At 36.3% G+C, this 19,377-nt stretch overlaps 1 protein-coding gene across 1 annotated transcript; it reads left to right on the top strand.

Moving 5' to 3' along the window:
- Positions 1–15,671: 15,671 nt before the first annotated feature.
- On the top strand, positions 15,672–18,058 carry foxi1 (forkhead box i1). Its single transcript, XM_006630407.3, has 2 exons — positions 15,672–16,565; positions 16,979–18,058. The coding sequence occupies exons 1-2, from the start codon at positions 15,968–15,970 to the stop codon at positions 17,536–17,538; spliced, it is 1,158 nt and encodes a 385-aa protein (XP_006630470.1). The 5' UTR covers positions 15,672–15,967; the 3' UTR covers positions 17,539–18,058.
- The last annotated feature ends 1,319 nt before the right edge of the window (positions 18,059–19,377 follow it).

The raw sequence follows: 19,377 nt of genomic DNA, 5'->3' as shown, positions 1-19,377 counted from the left end.
TACCTTGAAAAGCAACTCTTAGAGAAATGCCAATTGCTTTATTTTTATTTTGATTCCAGATTTAGAAAACAGAAATAAATATACACCTGAAAAACCCACACACCTGAAATACTATCTTTCTTTTTTTTTACTTTTGAGCATGAAATTAAACTCTACTTGTTCAGCAGAAATAAATACTGGAGTAATTACCATATACTACTTTGATTACTTTTTTACAATGTACTGTACAATTAAAGGGAAGATGGACAGTAAAAATAATTCTATTGGTAATACAAGCACACTGATAATATGATGGTCAAAGGGAACACTCATGGGCACTGAAGTGAAGTATGCTGGCAAACACTTTATTAACATACAGTCAACACTATATGTCGTTTGAATTACCGATGAACAGATCAGAAAAATACGTCTACTGAAGAATTACAAGAAACTTTAGATGGTCTAAAACAAAATTACAAAAAAAGAGGTGAATTATTAGTGATCCAAAAGCCTAATAAAATACTTTAACAGAAGATCCTTAAGCAGCAATAGATTTATTTCTATTTCTCTGAGCTGATAGCTTCTAAATCAGAAAGTTAAAAATATTAAATGCTGTAAAAATGTCAAATTAAAACACAAATTTAATAAAAAACATATTAGATGAAAAGACAAATTTTATATATATTACCTAAATAAGACATTTGGGACAAAAAATGTTTTTATATGATTATTCACAGAAATGCTATTTACTATGAAGTCTTCTAAATTGCCTAACAATTAAAGCATTGTAGCACCAGTAAAGCATTAAATAAAGTGTTTTGACAGAACACTGAATTTGGTATTTTGTCTCCATATATAGCTTTTTTAAAGAATTGTTAAAAGTTAGTCTCTGGGGTATGCCAACGAGTGGTTGCAGATAGCCAGTTAATATACTGAGCGGTGCATCAGTGGAACTCAAGTGGATGAAAACCCTCCTGATAATGAGAAGAATCTTACAGGGAAGCACACCAAAGAACAAAATATTCACAAAGACAAATTAACTGAATGAGGGGCTTTAAGTATAAGGCTATGAGATTAACAAAATAGAAAAGACAGTAAGGGGCCCACCGGCCTGGATTCAAGAAAACCAAATCTGAAATAAATGAGGAATAGGAAAGACAGAGAGGCCTTAGCTTTTGATAGTATTTTTCACATACAGAAAAATGTCAGATAAAATCAAGACACTATTTGTTGTTTTCTACCCAAACACAACACTTTCACAGACAGTGTGATTTGAAACATACTTCACTTTCTTATTGAAGTGCATGTCTCAGATTTACCATTGAAGAAAACAAAATATAAAATGGCCTGGGGAACTAGTGAATCTGTAGACATAAAATGAGAAAATCAATAACAATTAAAAAAAAACTTTATAACTCTTTAGCTCAGGATAGAAATGAGCTAACCCTATACCCTGTACCTATACCCAGGTACAGTATATAGATGTGTCCATCTCTGGTTTAGAATTAGGTCTCTAAAGCTTAATCAAAGCAATATATCTACATACAACTGACAGAGAAAAGAGTGATATTACCATATGAACAGATCAAAACTGATCAATTAGTTGTGATGGATAGATACTCAAATTTTCTTAAAGTTATTATAGTTATTGTATTGTTTATTTTATAGTTATTTTAATCTTCAGAGCAATATCCAGATACAATACAGGAACTTATTGTACATTTCTTAATATCTTTATTGATCATCTCTTAAACTTTAACCATAGGGATTCTGGAAGGCTATTTTCTTTGCAACACATCACCCCAATACTATGATAATATCATGTCCTTAAATAATTAATGTTATTGGCTGAAGCGAGAGATAGTAATACATTATTAAGTCAAATCCTAACATCTTTGGAGTCTTCCAAGTTTCATTACAGCTCCGTCAAACTATCCAGGGATTTTTCCAGATTTATATTTCCACATAAATGAGCAAACACTGCAACTTCTTGTGACATGCCTAAGTGTGCTCACATTAAATGGTTTTGGTCTTTAGTTCTAGGAAGCCTTTTCCCAAAAGAATCTAGAACTCACCAGATAGAGAAAAATATTTTGCTCCTGTATAGACTTCAATGCAGGCAGCTCTTAGCTTACAAGACATAGTCTTGCCTTAGCAATCAGCCATACCAGGATAAGGGAAGAAATGCAAGGGAAGAAATGCAATTTTACATAAGCGAGAGTCTAAAAGAGAGTATCCCTGAACTCAAACTGAAGATTTCTCATTTAATATTACATTAAGGCACTTTCATGAGAAAAGAGTGGAGCCGAAGATTGTTTGGAATTAGAATCCATTATTGAGTTTGTGGAAACTTAACAAGCTTATCAAGCTTGTATGTGGACCAACCTCTCAGCGATAGGACTGGGAGGCTAGGACACCCATGCCAGGTGAAAAGGCAACCAAGAAGCAGCTGCAAAGGTGGAGATGGAGTGGAGGAGGGATGCAAAATGAGTGACAAAAAAGAGAGGCTGATATGTGGTATAAATGGGAATCTGAGAAATTACTGTGCATCAGGATGAGCTGTGGGTTGCAGCAGCTGAGCTTAATAAGTCCGGCTGCCCTCATCCCTCCAGAACTTTCAATGAAACTCCACTAATGACACTCTGATCACTAAAGTAGATTGCTCAAAAAAAATTCTACACAGATAGGATTTCTGTGGTAATCAGGATTTACAAGAATATGTAGACAGCAATAAAATGTTATGATTTATGTGCGCTTAAATGTGAAGAACAGGAAGAATATCAGCTGACACTAGACATTGTTAAAGCATTTCAGGTGGGGAGCTGCATCAGCATGTGTAGGCTGCAAAGGAACAAGTAATAGGTTTATTCCATGCTGAAAAGAGAAGAAAGAAAACACAACGTTTGGGCTGTGGAGCCTTCTTCAGGGGTCAACCGGGTGGGTCAACCTGTTACTTGTTCCAGTGTTAAAGCATTTTAACTGCTAATGACCATTCAAAGCTAATTTCCTTGGTTGTCGTCATGTGATCATTTCATAAAATACAACAGGTGGTTATAGTCCTTCAAGAACCATTGCTTAACAGACTGGAGCATTTCCTATATAAACAGTACACAGGATGCCCCTGTGTTGCTGCTTTTGTCTATTTCCCAAGAGAGTACTTCTGCCAATCAAACCTTTCTCAAAGCCGTACCAGCAGGGCCTACATATGAGTGAGCACATTGTCTTTATTTTATGAAAGATGACAAGAATTAAACTTAAAATTAATTTAAATGACAAATTCCAATTATTTTTTGTGTCCAGGATATAAATTCAGAGTGCTGCCAATATAAATACTGAATCATTGAAGATGCTTTCAATGGTCTGTTTTCCAGAGTATATTTTGGAGCATTAATTAAATTCAAAAAGGAAAACCAGCATAACATGCCACAATTAGTATAGTGTTAATTCTAATGTATATGTAAGAAAAAATTTTTTTACCAGTTGCACCATGTTTTCATGTGCTCTAGAGTCATGTAATAAAGACACTAGTAGCCAGGAGTATCCTACAACAAAGGTACTGCCAATTACTACTTTTTACCTCCCAATTGATCAAATCAGAGAAAAAATGTGCTGTTTAAATGAAAAATGCAGAGCATAAGAGAGAGGCAAGTTAAAAGCTTTGAACGACATCTCCACAAAGCAAACCACTATATAAAGCTGTCAGCAGTCACAAACTAGGGATTATGGCTTATCCAGAACTGTATGTATAGGTTTGTGCCCAGTTATCCAAGTTAAAAGCAGTATGACAGACTAATGCCGTTTTTCCAGAGCGCTTGAACTATTAGCTTGAACAAGCACCATGCCTTGGTAAGCTGGGCTAACATATTGCCTTATTAGATGGTATGTTTGATTTGATTTCTCCATCATGTAGTTATGCTTTACTCTACCTCCCTCTCTCCAAGGTCTAATCCCCTGGTGCCTATTGACTCCCTGGCTACGTGGTCCTTAGCTGCTGCAGGAGTAAGAAACCATTCAATCTGAAAGTCTCTGTACATTTTAATGCCATTTTCACACTATTCCCTAGGCTTTAATATGCAGCCTGCTCTTGGAAGAACAATAAATTAGCAGAGCATTACAACAAAAGATCCCATTAGCAATGAATAATAACCAGCAAAATGTATTCATTGTTTTTTTTTCAATAGCACAGTGCAATAAAAAGACTAAAACAGTCTCTCAAATTGGTTCATTTGAATTACATTATAGATGTGAAGTGCAGAAGAGTTGAATTACATACACCATGTATGACTGATGTCTGTAGATCAAACCTTTTTTTCAAACAAAAGACAATACAGGGATTATTTTGCAGATAGAAAATACCATTTCTCCTCAGCCACAATTACTTTGCTTTTTTGATCCAGATACTGTTAAACACAATAGAATACAGGAATAATGGGCATGTTTTCTTTCCGTAATAAAACCCAGATTATAGCCCATTTCCCTGCTCAAACAATGAAAACAGATATTTGCTTAAGAAGAATAATTCAAATACCACAACTTCCACTTGTGTTTATCACTTGCTTTCATTTCCATTTAGGATGCTAATTACTTATCAACTTAAGTGAAGTGTGCTTTTCTTTATGTATCAAGATGTCTTCTTAAACCTTGTCTTGTTTTCTAAAATAAATAATCATGTCTCTTGTGTAGTGAACGATAAAAAAACAGCATTATATCAATGTGCCCTGCTTCAAGAATGCAAAGGTCATCTCAGCTTATCTTTCCAATCTATATTGTATAGCCAAGCTGTAACCTAAACCCAAGCTCATAAAAGCTGGGTATTGTCCTTTCTAAGTGTATGATTTCAGGTTTGATGTAAAATGTCAAGCTCAATTTTTTATGAACTAAGAAAGCAACATAGCCCTATGGGGAACCATCCAGGTAAACATAGCCTACATGCAACATTTCTTCTTGGGTCATCTATCAGTAATCTATTTATATCACCCTTCCTTCCGCCTCTCAGCATCCAATTGACCTGTCTGAGTTCTGTACACTTCACAGAACTTCGTAAGAGACATCAGTTCTAATTAGATACTTCTGGAAATTTACTTCACACAAAAAAATCTGGGACACTGTTGACAGCTATTTGTCAAAGTTGAATGTTTTTTATCTTTCATGGCATGGTTAGTTATTGTTTGACACAGAAGCTTCCAGAATTTATCTTGAAAGGGCATACTTTTCCTGTCCTTATTGCCACTACAGAGGACAGCGAAGTTCACTGTTTATCACTGTTTATGATGTTTAAACTCATACAGAATGAAATCCAGTCCAAACTCATACTTTTGCATTGTCTCTAGAGTTCTGAACTATAGGTGAACTGAGAACACTTTGTAAATAACTAAATACATGTCTTACAATACGTATGTGTTTCTTGATTTGTTAATGAGCTCCACATAAGTTTAATAATATTAATAATAATTGCTTACACTTATATAGCGCTTTTCTGGACACTCCACTCAAAGCGCTTTACAGGTAATGGGGTCTCCCCTCCACCACCACCAATGTGCAGCATCCACCTGGATGATGCAACAGTAGCCATAGTGCGCCAGGATGCTCACCACACATCAGCTATCAGTGGGGAGGAGAGCAGAGTAATGAAGCCAATTCATAGATGGGGATGATTGGTAAAGCATGATTGGTAAGGGCCAATGGGAAATTTGGCCAGGACGCCAGGGTTACACCCCTACTCTTTTCGAGAAATGCCCTGGGATTTTTAATGACCACAGAGAGTCAAGACCTCGGTTTAACGTCTCATCCGAAGGACAGCACCTGTTTACAGTATAGTGTCCCCGTCACTATACTGGGGCATTAGGACCCACACAGACTGCAGGGTGAGCGCCCCCTGCTGGCCCCACTAACACCTCTTCCAGCAGCAACCTTAGTTTTTCCCAGGAGGTCTCCCATCCAGGTACTGACCAGGCTCACACCTGCTTAGTTTATTCACATAATCACCTCGGCATCACTACAGATAGTTTTATTGCCTCCGGTAGTCTTTAGATAACATAAATGTATGATTTATTAGATCATCAAGTGAATGAAGGAGAAACGTAACTTTTTTGAAATTCATTTCTCTTTAAAACCATACACTTCCTTTTTAAAACAAAGTTTTGACAATCTTAGTATCATCATTGATAATGTTAATAATTAGCACCCAATGGTGATGACTAAACTGATAATGTCAATCCTGTGTAAAGTTCTACAGCATAATACATTACATTACAGTTAGTATTCCACGTCTTTCCTGCTTTATCTGTAGTAAATGCTTACAAATGCTGGTATCAGACATCTAGATGGGCAAGTTCTCCCTTCTAGATAATTTATGCCTGTCAGCTTTTGAAGCCATTCATCCATAGCTTCACCCCCATTCTCCAATGCCAAAGAGTAGGCTCTCCACACAAGATGTCACTGACAATCCCACATGGTCCATTTCACGCCAGAGTTAACTCAGTGCCACTTGATTTAGTTTGTCTGCAAAGGCAGTTCAATTTCCTGGAGCATTAAAATACAAATGGGATCAAATCAGCATGAGGTTATTTTAAATTGAAACAATAGCAAATAAGTACAGCTGAGAATGCAGTAAGCACTTAAGAACTGCTTTATTCTAACAATGTCACGGAATTCCACAATATTTTGTCCTCCCTGTCTTTTTCCTAGGGGCTATGTGTCAATAAATGCACATTCGTCTAACTGCATTGAAATGAGGAAATCTATACCATATCCACTATCACTCATCTCTTACATTGAGATGGATAACTAAAGAGGGCAGAGGAGAGAGAATCTAAAATGACACACTGTGCTATGGAGCTTTAGTGCTAGTGCTCTAGGTACTTCATCAAAATATTCAGTCACTAAAACATGATGTACGAGGGATACATTCCAGCTGTCAAAAAGCATTTAAAAGAAACAAGTAAAACCATCTCTTTCTCTGATCTACCATGAACTACAACACAAGTATGTTCACATCTATTGGGTATTATCTCAGGATATATTTCCTGAGATGTGTGTTACAGAAATCAAGTGAATTGTAATCTTGTAAGTACTTATAAGAAATTGTAGTTGTTTTATTTTTCCAATTTCGGTGCTCTTGCGGATCACAGCTAAGGCGTTGTAATTCGTGGATATAATTAAACAACTGCCATAGTTTACCTTTACATCTGTGGAAGACAGCAACGTATTTACTTCCATTTTAGAAATAAAATTTCATTGTAGCCTGTAGACGTGTAAGGAATACTTCAAAATGAGTTTTAGAAAGGCTGTATATTTTATAAAATGAAATGCAACCCTTTATAATGTTAGTATAATTTGCCAGATTCATACAAGAAAACAAGTGATTTCCCACAACAACAAAAAAAACAATATGAAAAACGGGTTCAACATATAACAACAACATACAAAATGAACAGTGCAAAGCGTAAAGATTTTTGATACACTACCTGCCAGCATTTAATTGCATACAGCATTCAAAAAGCAATACTTCCACCTAGAAAATTACAATTATAATTTCTAATAATATCTAATGCATCTTCTGTGGGCAAAAAGTAAAGCAAACAGAGATATGCTTCACAGACGTATTGCATCAGTAAAGTCTGAGAACTGACATGTCTCAATAAATCTTATGCATTGGAATAGTCCAGCTAAGCTACCAGATTGTGTCAAGGTCATGCATTTCTGACCTGCTTCCCGGGTCTTTTTTGCCCTTGTTTCACAGTATTTTCAGGGTCTTGAATTAATATGTTCTAGCTCATTCTCAGATCCAGTATAATTGTGCTGGCCAGTCTCCATAATGCAAAGCCAACTAATATCTACCCAATTCAGAACACAGATGGCAAAGCACCATCAAAAGAAACAAAGGCAAATCTGAGATGTTGCTTTTCAAGTGGCACACTTGAGGAAACAAATATCAAATGTGAATTCACTGGTTATATGGATAATTGTTTGGAGAGACATTCGCTTTTTTGATACTCAGAAGTATTTAAAAAACAAATAAGTGTGAGCATGAAATATCTTATGGGTTTTTAAAACACTGATTCATCTTAATTGTTACTTTAATTAACATAAAAATCATAAATTGAATCTTAAATTTGAACACTTAAATCTTCTGAAGTTAATATTTTAGAAATGTAACAAAAATATGATCGTTTTAATAAGATGGTGTTCTGTTTTTCTGGCAAAACATAATGGCACTAATCTCCTGTCTTCACCTAAGGTAAGCATTTTTAGGCGCAACAAGCATTACACATTACACTGAACTTCTGTGTGTGGGATTGTACATAGATTTTATTTTAAAGTAAAGTTAAAATCTTCCTTCTGTAGTTCATGGTCTAAGGTCTGCAGTCACTTGTATTTTAATGTTTATTCAGAATCCTAACAAATATCTTTGTTAAACGCTAAACAATATGGCTAATACAGGCCATATTACCCCATGAATCTTGCATAGACAAGATTCCGCAAATACAGAAAATTATTGGAAAAATGTAGTGCATCCACCTTTTTGGCATTAACTGTCACAGAGGCCTAGAAGAAGCCACATTCAATCCGCATGTGTGTAATGCATCAAGGCCCTGAGTCAATAAGAGCATGTTGGCTCCTTGGAGCTTAAGTGGTTGACATTGCCCAAAGAGTAGACAGGCACCAAGGAAAGGCAGGTGAATACACAGTTGTTGTTGCCCATGGAAAAGGCTATTCAGAGATGACGCATTACAGTACATCTGAATGAAATGGATGCCAGTCAGCTTAGCACTGGGACATCCAGAGAAAATCTAAACATTTAAACTGGAATGGAAAGGGGAAGAATTCAAAGAAAATCTGAAAGGGAGATACACAGGGTCATAAAAAACACTATCCTTTGACAATAACCACATAAACGTTTTTTTTAATGTTATCGTAAAACATCTGTTAGGAAAAATAAATTAGCATTTGTCTACTGACAAAGAAAATGTACCATCGTAACTTTGTGCTCAAGAACCCAAAATAGAGCCTCTTAAAATAACCACAAATTATTTTCCAGCAACTTTTCAGATATAAAATGCAAATAAATTAAACTAGCGAAATAACAATTCTATAGACAATGCAGCCCTGGCCTTCATAAGTGTAAATAATCCAATTTAGCTTCATTCAGGAAGGAGTACTAAATATGCAAGTCTTTAATCCAGTGCAGTTTGACTCCATTTCACAATTAAGAATTTGTTGTGTTTAAGGATTAAATACCATGTCACTACGGCTTGATATGACCATTAATCTTTATTTCTTACAGAGGAAAGAAGTATAGTCTAAATTGCACTTAATGAAGCTTGCAGTCTGTAGAGACTTATGATAATAAAGGAAAGAAAGAAAGGGCTATATTGTACATAATCAATTATGAAATCTGCATCAAGGTCAACAAAGCCCTATCTATCACATAAATCTCGCCCACAAATCAAACTCCTGCAATAATAAGCATGTTCTATGGATGACTGCAGTATGGCAGATTAAAACAGAAATTCTTTCAATATTTTTTGAAAAAACGCTTTAATCTGAAAGTAGAGGCAAAATCTATTTTATTACATATTCAAATTAAAGTTATCCTTTCCTTATGGTTGTCAAAGGTTTGATAAATTAAAACTAGGTTCCACTGCAAGCAATGATGTACTTTAATTTGGCAGTAAATTGTATGCCAGGATCATAACTTATTCTCTTGTTCAATGGAAGATACAGAAATAAGTCTATATTAAAAAATCTAATGTTTTTTTTTTACCTACTGCAGAGCAAACTAAACTATATAAGCAAAGAGAATGCACAATTAAATTTGCTTTGGCTGTTATATATATATATACAGTATACGTATCTGGGCTTATTCAGTAAGCATGTTGCAGTTACAACCACAAGGACACCCAGTGGTGCTGACTTGTCTTGTGAAAGAGGGTCATCTCTTTGGAACGTACTTCTGTTTGGGCAGTTCACTTTGGGGTTTGGGGTCAGGAATTGTAAAAGCCACCTGTTACACATGTTATCTATCTGTGGAATAAACCAACTGCAGGACAATTGAAAAATAAAGCACTTAAAAACAATAATAATCAATACTTGTCAATTAATTATATGCTTGGTTTGATTTCATTTGGCTTGAAAATGGTGGTATGGATAAGGAATCTGCAAAACATTGCTGTTCTCTAAGCCTTTTTTTTTCCAATTCCTGTGACATAAAACAGTTATAATTTTTGTCATTTCCCATTATATGTAGCAGATTTTCATTGTGAATAAAGTTTCATTTTTGGACTGGTAGATGGTGATCCCCCACTGATTTAAGTGCTTAAGCACTTAAGAGCCGCTTTCTCTTGCTCCCTAGAGGGAGCATGTTAACTGTCCTTTTTTTTCTGAAGCCACCTTTTAAAACCCAAAGTAGGACACAGGCGTACTCACAACTAACACAGTTTTTAACACATATTTCTGGAGCCTCCTAGAGGGATGTATTGGAGATGCAGCAAGTGATCTTTTGACCTCAAATCTGTCTCAAAGCAAATAGAAGCATAACACAAGCCATGTGAGAACTTAAAAAACTGTGTTGCAGTCTGAAACTTTGAGACTTGTGTCTCAATTGTGTGTAATTGTACTACATTGTTCAGACAGTGGTGTTTGTCATTCCTTGATTGGCGTGTTCAAAGCTTTCCATTCAGAGAAGTATCATTCCTTCCTTCTTACCCTTGACAGCACTAGCACTAGTTGCAAAGATGCTGAGGAGACCACAACTCTTATAGATCTGCAAAGTCACAAATGTTGGAATATTATTATCCATTATAATAGAAGAGCTGAAAAGGAGCTGGTCTCAAAAACAAACTGAAAAGCCTGAATAGTCAGGATTTTCCAGCTTTCACTATTACTCGTTACATAAAAATGTAGCTTTATGCAGCTTATATAAGACACGATTTGTAAACAAGCATTTAACAAATGTTATTTTAAAACCATCGGCTTATTTTCGTAACATAAATGTGCAGGATACTTCAGAAGAGAAAAAACGTCTGTTGATGGTTTTGTTTGTATTAATTTAGTACAGCCTATACACTAAGAATGAGAATCTCAATTGTTGACTGCATATAAAAATGTGATTGCATTCAATACAGAGACTCCAGCAATTGAAACTAAACCACATGGCATGATATATTTCAATTTTTGCAACACTTCTGATAAGATCCTCAATAAGAAGTAATTCTCAAATTATAAACTGGAGGAACTCTAAATTCTAATCTTTTCTCTTGGAATTCTATGTTCTATCTATTCTCTTGGATGAGGAACTGGCTAACAAACAGGAAGCAGGTCATCATCTTAAAGAGTAAAACCTTTAATTGGGCAGGTGAAAGCAGAGAACATTTTAACATTCATTACTTTTTCCTGAACCTTAAAAATTATATGGATTTGGATACAGTTATCATACTAGTTAAATCTGCAGATAAGACAACAAAGGGCAATATAGCAAACAGAAACAGCACCAAGAGAAGTACAAAATGACTTAAGACTAAATTTTGAATTGGCAAATGACATTTAACATTGATAAGTGATCCACTTGATGAAGAGGGAACATACACTATACACATATATGTGATTCTAAGCTGCAGGAAGCTATGCATGAATAATGCCGCTCATAGAACTACTTCACACATAGTAGTGACACAAGGACTCTGAGTTCTAATAAGAAACTAGAAAGGAACTAAATTAGAACAAATAATAAGAAACAGTCTTTACACAAAGAGTTGCGCATATTTCAAACAGCTCTCCTAGTCAGGCAGTTGAACCCCAAACAAAGGGCTCTTTCAACAAACAACTGTATTAAATGAAGGTCATGGAGAGCAAACATTTTCAGCTGATTAGTTTGAAGGAAACAGGTGCATATCATTCTCTTGATAATTATGTGATTTGTGGGCTTCAGGCACCAGTGAAGACAACACATTAACTCATACCACAAACATTACAAGCAACATTTTGAAACCTTCTTTGGCAAAATAGGATATCTGCACAATTAATCTGAATATAGGCTTGTATTAGCTGATCTTGTACAAGCATCTGATCTCCAGAGACTGGTCAGAGATATATCATATACAGTAGGTGCTCATTTATTTTATCAGACAATGGTCAAAGGAGATACTGCTTTCTAACACATATGAATAAGTTCGACATCAAATCTTTCTGATGTGTGCAGACTTCTGCTATTCTCATGTAATTTAGTTACTCTCCTCTACTATTTATCTCAGCGAACAAGTGCAGTGAACAAAAGCCCCACCCTGCAGTCACAACAGTACAACCACTCTGGACAGGAGACCAGTTGATTGCCAATATAATATAATAAATAACAGAAATATGAATAATTGGTGTCAGGTCCAGGAGATATTATGCTTGTGTCTACTGTCTGCCAGGTTGTGACCCTGTATTAGATTAAACAGCTTCTGAAAATGGAGGGAAAGGTACGTAAAAATATAAGAAAGGTTCCATGTAACCTATCCAGTGTATTTGGCAGTACGAAGCTAACCACCTAACCACGTTTGTATAAAAATATTGTATAAAAATGTTTATCCAGATGTTTTAGCAATATATAATCTCAAATGGAGTCATTTCCATCTCCTGTTAATATGACATAAAATTATGTCCTACTGAATTTTTTCATTCTGTACAAATGATTGAGGTGGAATGGTTGTAATCACAGAACCTTATTCATATGCATAGTGCTACCTTGCTCACTATTCTCCAAATGAGGCTGCCTTCGTTTGAAAAACAGTCTCCATCATTAACATGTTCAATTTAACCACTTTGCAAAAGATGAAGGTACTATATAACTTTATATCCACCATCACAAACACTTAAATGATAAGATAATAAATTACAAAGATTTAGCAGCTTGGCTGATGAATTCAGTCAGGCGTGTTAAATTATATCATATGATCATAGATTATTACATTTTTAGATGTGAAAGCTATTTCATGCATCACCTTGTTGTATGGCTTAGTATCTCAGCAATATATATGACACATTAGATGTAATTATGGATATTTGTTTTTGTAATATGTGTAAATATTTATAAAGTAAATGCTCCATGAACAACAAACTCATTATGAAAATTTGAATAACAGCATTGAGTCCATGGTGATTCAGTACCAAAGTGAGAAATGAACATAGTTTATTTAGAATTGCACGTGTCCAGTTTCTTTTTCTTAAATAATGTTTCGAAACATAGCATGCTAAGATCCCATCCTTTTTAATTTAACATTACAAAGTACTCTGTCAAGAACAGTAAGTGAAGCTGAATATTAATGTTTATCACGGAAGTAATAAAGTAGAATTTATTATTTTTGTTGTGGACCTTATCGACATCCACTCTCATGTTATATCAAGAATAAATATTTGCAAAAACAAAAATCCAAAATATTCTAAAAAAAACTGAAATTGTGAAAATGCGAAGTTTGTTCTGTTAAGATTTTTTAGAAAATATACTAAAACAGTAAGAGGAGACGCCTTCGATTCACCGCTAGATGGCAGCAAAAGCAACAAATCTCATAACATTAATGTAAAGTATGCTGCAGGTAGAGGTATAAGACCTATGTGTTACTCTGTATTTAAAGACAGAGTCTGTCAATTTTAAAGTAAAAGAGAATGACAATCAGCATCTAAAGGCCACGCTTTGTGTCTCTTACTCCTAGCCGCAAAATAACAAAACAGCAACTAAAAGCGTAAAACCCAGCTTTCTCTCCTTATCTAAATGACGCACTATAAAGTGACGCAGACATGTCATTTGTTCTCGGTAAAAAAGAGTATTGCTGATAATACAATTACTTTGCATATATCCACTTTCGAACTCTTTCGCTAATCGTTTATGTTTCTCTGAAAGGTGTTCTGCAGGGTCCTCCCACAAATTGGATACCTGAAAGCGCACAGTGAAGGGTGCGAGTCAAGTGTACTCAAAGGCCATTTAGCCGATAAAAGGTTGCAAGTTATCTTTTTGTGAGGCGGGATGTTTTCATAGAGACTACTCTAAACAGCTAGATTACTATTTCTTACCAAAGTGTCAAAATGTTCTCAGGCATTTCGTCCGCTAACTTAATGTAAAAGTGTATTTTGATGATACGGAGTATATCCTGATCCCTCACACATGTGTTTCGGGATTTGTTTTAAGAAGATGGTTTATATAAAGAGAACGCTTTACCCTAAAGTGGCGTTGCAACACAGTCTGTAAGGAGTTGCTTTCTTTGTAGGGATATTTTCTCAATTGACAGTAAAACGTGCACACACGCACAAATGCTATTCGGGAAGACGACAGTGAAATCAATATTGAAGGAGCGCAATATACAATTAAACCACTAGGTGGCATCCTAAGAAGGTTACTGGAGAAACCAGTTTTCAACTCTCCCACAGATCCGTGAAGTTAACCCAAAGCCAACCCAAAGCTCAGAAACGTGGTAATGTCAACGATAACTGACAATACTTGGAACGATTTGATTATTCCTCTTGCAAAAAAAAGTTTGAAAACATCAAGAAACCTAACAAACCTACAGTAATTTAAAAATTGTAATTTATTAGTAGCTGGAGCTAATCAAGTTATTTCTCGTGTCAATGTTGTTAAAATTACGTACTTTGAAGCTCGGATACACCGAAAACCTGGTGCAGGCTAGAACGAGAACTGAAAACACATCATCTGAACCTTCACCTGAACCGGAACTTTAATTCCAGTCTGTTTGGATTAATAAAAATACACCGAAAAAATGAATGCGTCATTGTAAATTATTAATTGCGTGGCTATATGTATACATTTTTATCTAAAAAATTACACATACCGTAATTAGTTTCAAATGTGACCATCTTCCTTCTCTCAAAATTAATCCCAACAAATTGCTTGTAACAAACAAGTTGTAATACACATACAATGCACACATTACCATAGCACATCCCAACAATTTAGAGCCTGCTTTACACATTTACATATACACATAAATGTAGTAACCACTTAAGTATTTTTAGTTTTTAAAATAATGTAAAAGGTTTTACGTATCGACTTACTACTCCTGCTTTTGTATGTCAAGACGGTGAGCGACCAGAGTTTGTTTACTAGTTCTTAACACTACAGACGAGGTCTGCTTCAAGCATCATAAACAGTTTGATCTGCCATTGATGTGGGGTTGTGAAAAGATACAGGCAGACTACGTCTTTCAGTTTTTTGTTCTTTTTTTAGATAAAATCCACAAGAGAAAATAGTGACAAAAAGTAAATGTATAAAGTGGTCATAACTGTAAATGTACGGTTAAATAAAAATAATAGGATTATAGAACACTCAACTGTTTTTATAAAGTCGGAAGACGAATTTTACTGCATTGAATAAGTGCACTGCTTTACGCGACGCATCCAAAAGGCACTGGAGTAATGTGAAGTTGGTGTGGGAGTGGACTACTGGGCTGTTACTAACACGGAAAAAGACTTAAAAAGAGTTTCAATTAGACTGTAGGCAATCCTGACTGCTATACACGTTCCGGTCGTCAACTATTGCAATATTAGCATACCGAGGCTCACATTGTGCCAAATTATATGAATAGTTTTTAGAATTATTATATCATCATTAAAGCAGCATATTTTACATCGGGAATGTAGTCTACATTTGTTTTTTTTTAATTAAAAAACAATTAATGATTGTTGTACAAGTACTTAAAATAAGATCATTTTTTGTTTTGAGTTAGTATAAAGTAATCCTGTGTGGTTCTGGGTCCTTTTGGTTAAGACAATACAAGTGGAGTGTGACGGTGTAAGGGGGTGTTGCCAAATTATTCATTCAAGCTACCTGTTCTTGAAGCTCACTATCACAGTGCGTGGAGCCATTACTTAAATGCGCCTCTCCACAGCGTGAGGGCTTATTCTTCAGAGAGAACCAGACGAAGAAGGATACTAGGTCGCCCTGCCTGATGTTGAGAGACGCTGCCCCCTGTTTAATCGTCACTGATCAGAACGGATTATGAACGCTTTTGGACAGCAGCCATCGAACTCTCAGTCTGCCCCACTTCAGCATCACAACGCGCAGGAGCTCCTAGATATGGCCGTGTACTGTGACAACTTCAGCATGTACCAGCAGAACTTACACCACCACCACTCTCAGAGGCCATCCACGCACCCCACGAGTTACGGACTCGGAGAATACTCCTCGCCAACGACCAACCCATACCTTTGGCTAAACAGCCCGGGCATCAATTCGTCTCCTTATCTCCCCGGCACAAATGGGGCTTCATATATTCCATCAAGTTACGGGGCGAATCAGAGACAGTTCCTGCCACCGCCCACAGGGTTTGGAGGAGCAGATCTAGGGTGGCTCTCACTCTCCAGTCAACAAGAACTTTTTAAGATGGTCAGGCCTCCGTACTCTTACTCGGCCCTGATTGCCATGGCGATCCAAAATGCTCAGGATAAGAAGCTGACTCTTAGCCAGATCTACCAGTATGTTGCTGAAAACTTTCCATTTTACAAAAAGAGTAAAGCCGGGTGGCAAAACTCCATTCGTCACAATCTGTCTTTAAATGACTGTTTCAAAAAGGTAGCACGGGACGAGGATGATCCTGGTAAGTAGAACCCGTCATTTATACTAAAATAAGGGGTTACTTGTGTATTGAAAAGTTTCTTAAATATTAAAGAAAAGACGACCATCCCCGACAAGGTACTGTGATGAACATAAAGAAAACACGTTTTTGCATGAACGTTTACACAACCCGGAAAAAAGGAAAATGATGTAGGACACAAAACCAAACTTTGTGCTTTGCTCTAATAATGTGTAGTTATTCGTTGCTGAAGGAGAGACGTCATAACTATTCCCTGGTTTACTATATTGCACAAATGCACGTGTATAATCCATAATAAACAAGCTTTTAAGAAATGCACAAGTTAAACTTGGGCTGGATAGCAAAGGGGGTGAATATACGTTTTGAACTTCATGTTTGGGTCAAAATACTTGAAGGGGTACTTTGTTTGTTTACAGGAAAAGGCAACTACTGGACCCTGGATCCCAACTGCGAGAAAATGTTCGACAACGGTAACTTCAGGAGAAAGAGGAAAAGGAGAGCAGACGCCAACGCAGGCAGCAACAACGGAATTTCCGAAAAAGTCGAAGACAACAGTGGCTCACTTAAGATTGCAGATACAGCCAGTCTCCTGAGCTCTCCATCCCCGAGCCTACAGAACTCCCCGGACTCGGGCAGCGAATCCAAGTCTTCACCACCGCCGCCTGCCATTGAGCCGGCTCCCTGCTTTAACAACTTCGTTTCCAGCATGAACTCGATGCTTCTTGGAAACAATGGCAGTAGGCAGTTTGGTTCCGGACTTTTGGGCGATTTGACTCAACACAGAGAAAACCTCTCCGGACTAAGTACTTACTCGTCAACAAGCAATACGCTACCGAACTCTGATGCAAGTCATCAAACCCACAACCGACTTAGCTACTACCCGACAAGTCAAGGAAGTGGCACATTGGGCAGCCCCATGCCCAGTCACTTTAGTGTCAACAATTTAATTTACAGTCGAGAAGGAACAGAAGTTTAAAAAATGACATGAGTCAAAATGAAAACAATGGGAGAATTAGAGCAAGACCATCAATTCCTCAATTCACCCAGCATTAAGGTGAAGATTGTATCAAGTGCTGTCAAGAAGGTGCCTTAACTAATAAGAATTATGTACATTAATACATAATAATAAATCACTGATGCAAAATGCTGCGCGTTCCTGCTTGCGAAGAGCGCTGGATGTCAAGTAAAAACATTATGTAAAGCATTGTTTCTTATAGATGTTTTTACTGCAACGATAATGCACAACTTGCCTATAGTGTACGCATTTTGAGTGAAGAGGAACCTGTGACCCCAACAAGCTTAATCTTTAAAGCATTTTAGTGCAGCCTCATTTGATCCAGGCCACGTTAAACGTATAAAGTCTTTCTTATGCAGTGTAACTTAACAATGTAAAACTGAATTTCAGTGCCTTATTTTGTAGTAGGCTGTTTTGTATTCTAAGTGTATTTTACTGTTTGGTACTGCACTCGATTAATAAATTTATTTCATGGTTGGAATCAGCTTGTTTTTTAATTGTCGCAAAGTTTGTTCTCATATTTGTTTTTTTTTTCTATAATAGGAGGTGGAGCACGAATGATGTACAAATTGCATTGTAACATCTTACATTTTGTATCACAAAATACAATACAGATAATGTGTAGAGGGAAGTGTTGTTGAAAATACCCGAGGAGATTACAGCACGTTTCCCAGGCGTAACCAAGCGGGAAATATACAAGAAAAATGATTGCAAATAATAAAGAATAGCAACGATAGAACTTCTTTGTTCTTACATGGTCTTACTCATTGTTTTTGGAGTATCCTGTTCGTTCGTTTATTCAAAACTTATTAGTGTTCTGAAAATGTAGCAAACTAATGTAAACTTGATTTTCGTGTGTGTGTGTGGGGGGGGGGGATAAAAGATTGGTTTATATAATAATTTCATTATTTCAAGACCTTTACGATTAATGGAGGGATGATTGTGAACAGCAATACACTGACGGACTGACGGTCTACTTGTTTATATATTATTTCAAATATACATTTTAATCGGTGGTTCTGAAAAGAGGTCATCTTAACAGACTCCAAAAGAAAACCAAGAGTTCTGTTTAGACGTAAACACCTCTTTCTTCTCTTTCCGAGCAAAAGATAATATTTAGAAGCCGATGCTGCTGACTATATATGACGAATTTCAAGTTTAATCGAGCGTTTGAATTAATCCAAACCCCCGCTGAGCGCCCCTTTAATTACACCTTTCAAACCCTCAGGGACTTAAGTTTAACTCTTCAGTCCAGACATTATAACTCTTTCCTCTTCCCATCTTTGGTTCAGATGCTGCCTGCTTTACATTAACTAGACTATCGTTAATGCCCATTAACTAGGCGATGCGTTTTGTGACCGATGAAGTAACTGTGTACGAATAGCAAAGTACTCTAGAGTTGACGGTCAAAAGTACATTTCAAAATAGCTGTTCAATTATTGAAATTTAAATGATAGTATTACGAGTTGAAAGCTTCTTTAGTTTTTAATTATTGCGGCATATGTAGCTATAGCCTTAAAAAAGTCTAGGTTCATTAACTCAAGTGTCTCTTCACGACTAGTGGAAAACAGAAGGTGAGACTTGAAACATTTTCCGCTTGTCACTTTGAATAAACCCGATTTCAACAAGTCATCACAGCTTTATTTCTACAAAGTTCAAAAGTTCAGTTTTTCGTCTGGTCCACTTTATTTATTCTCTGCTTATTTTACGGTAGATAAAAATGGTCTTATCAGTGGGTTTTATCGGCTGTACCAGATACTGCAAGAGCGTAACTACGCAGCAGCTGTAGTTCACTTGCCA

This window comes from Lepisosteus oculatus, chromosome 4 (assembly GCF_040954835.1).
Source record: "Lepisosteus oculatus isolate fLepOcu1 chromosome 4, fLepOcu1.hap2, whole genome shotgun sequence".
Classification (NCBI taxonomy): Eukaryota; Metazoa; Chordata; class Actinopteri; order Semionotiformes; family Lepisosteidae; genus Lepisosteus; species Lepisosteus oculatus.
The sequence above is the reverse complement of the archived record's forward strand: the minus strand, read 5'-3'. Positions and strand labels throughout refer to the sequence as shown.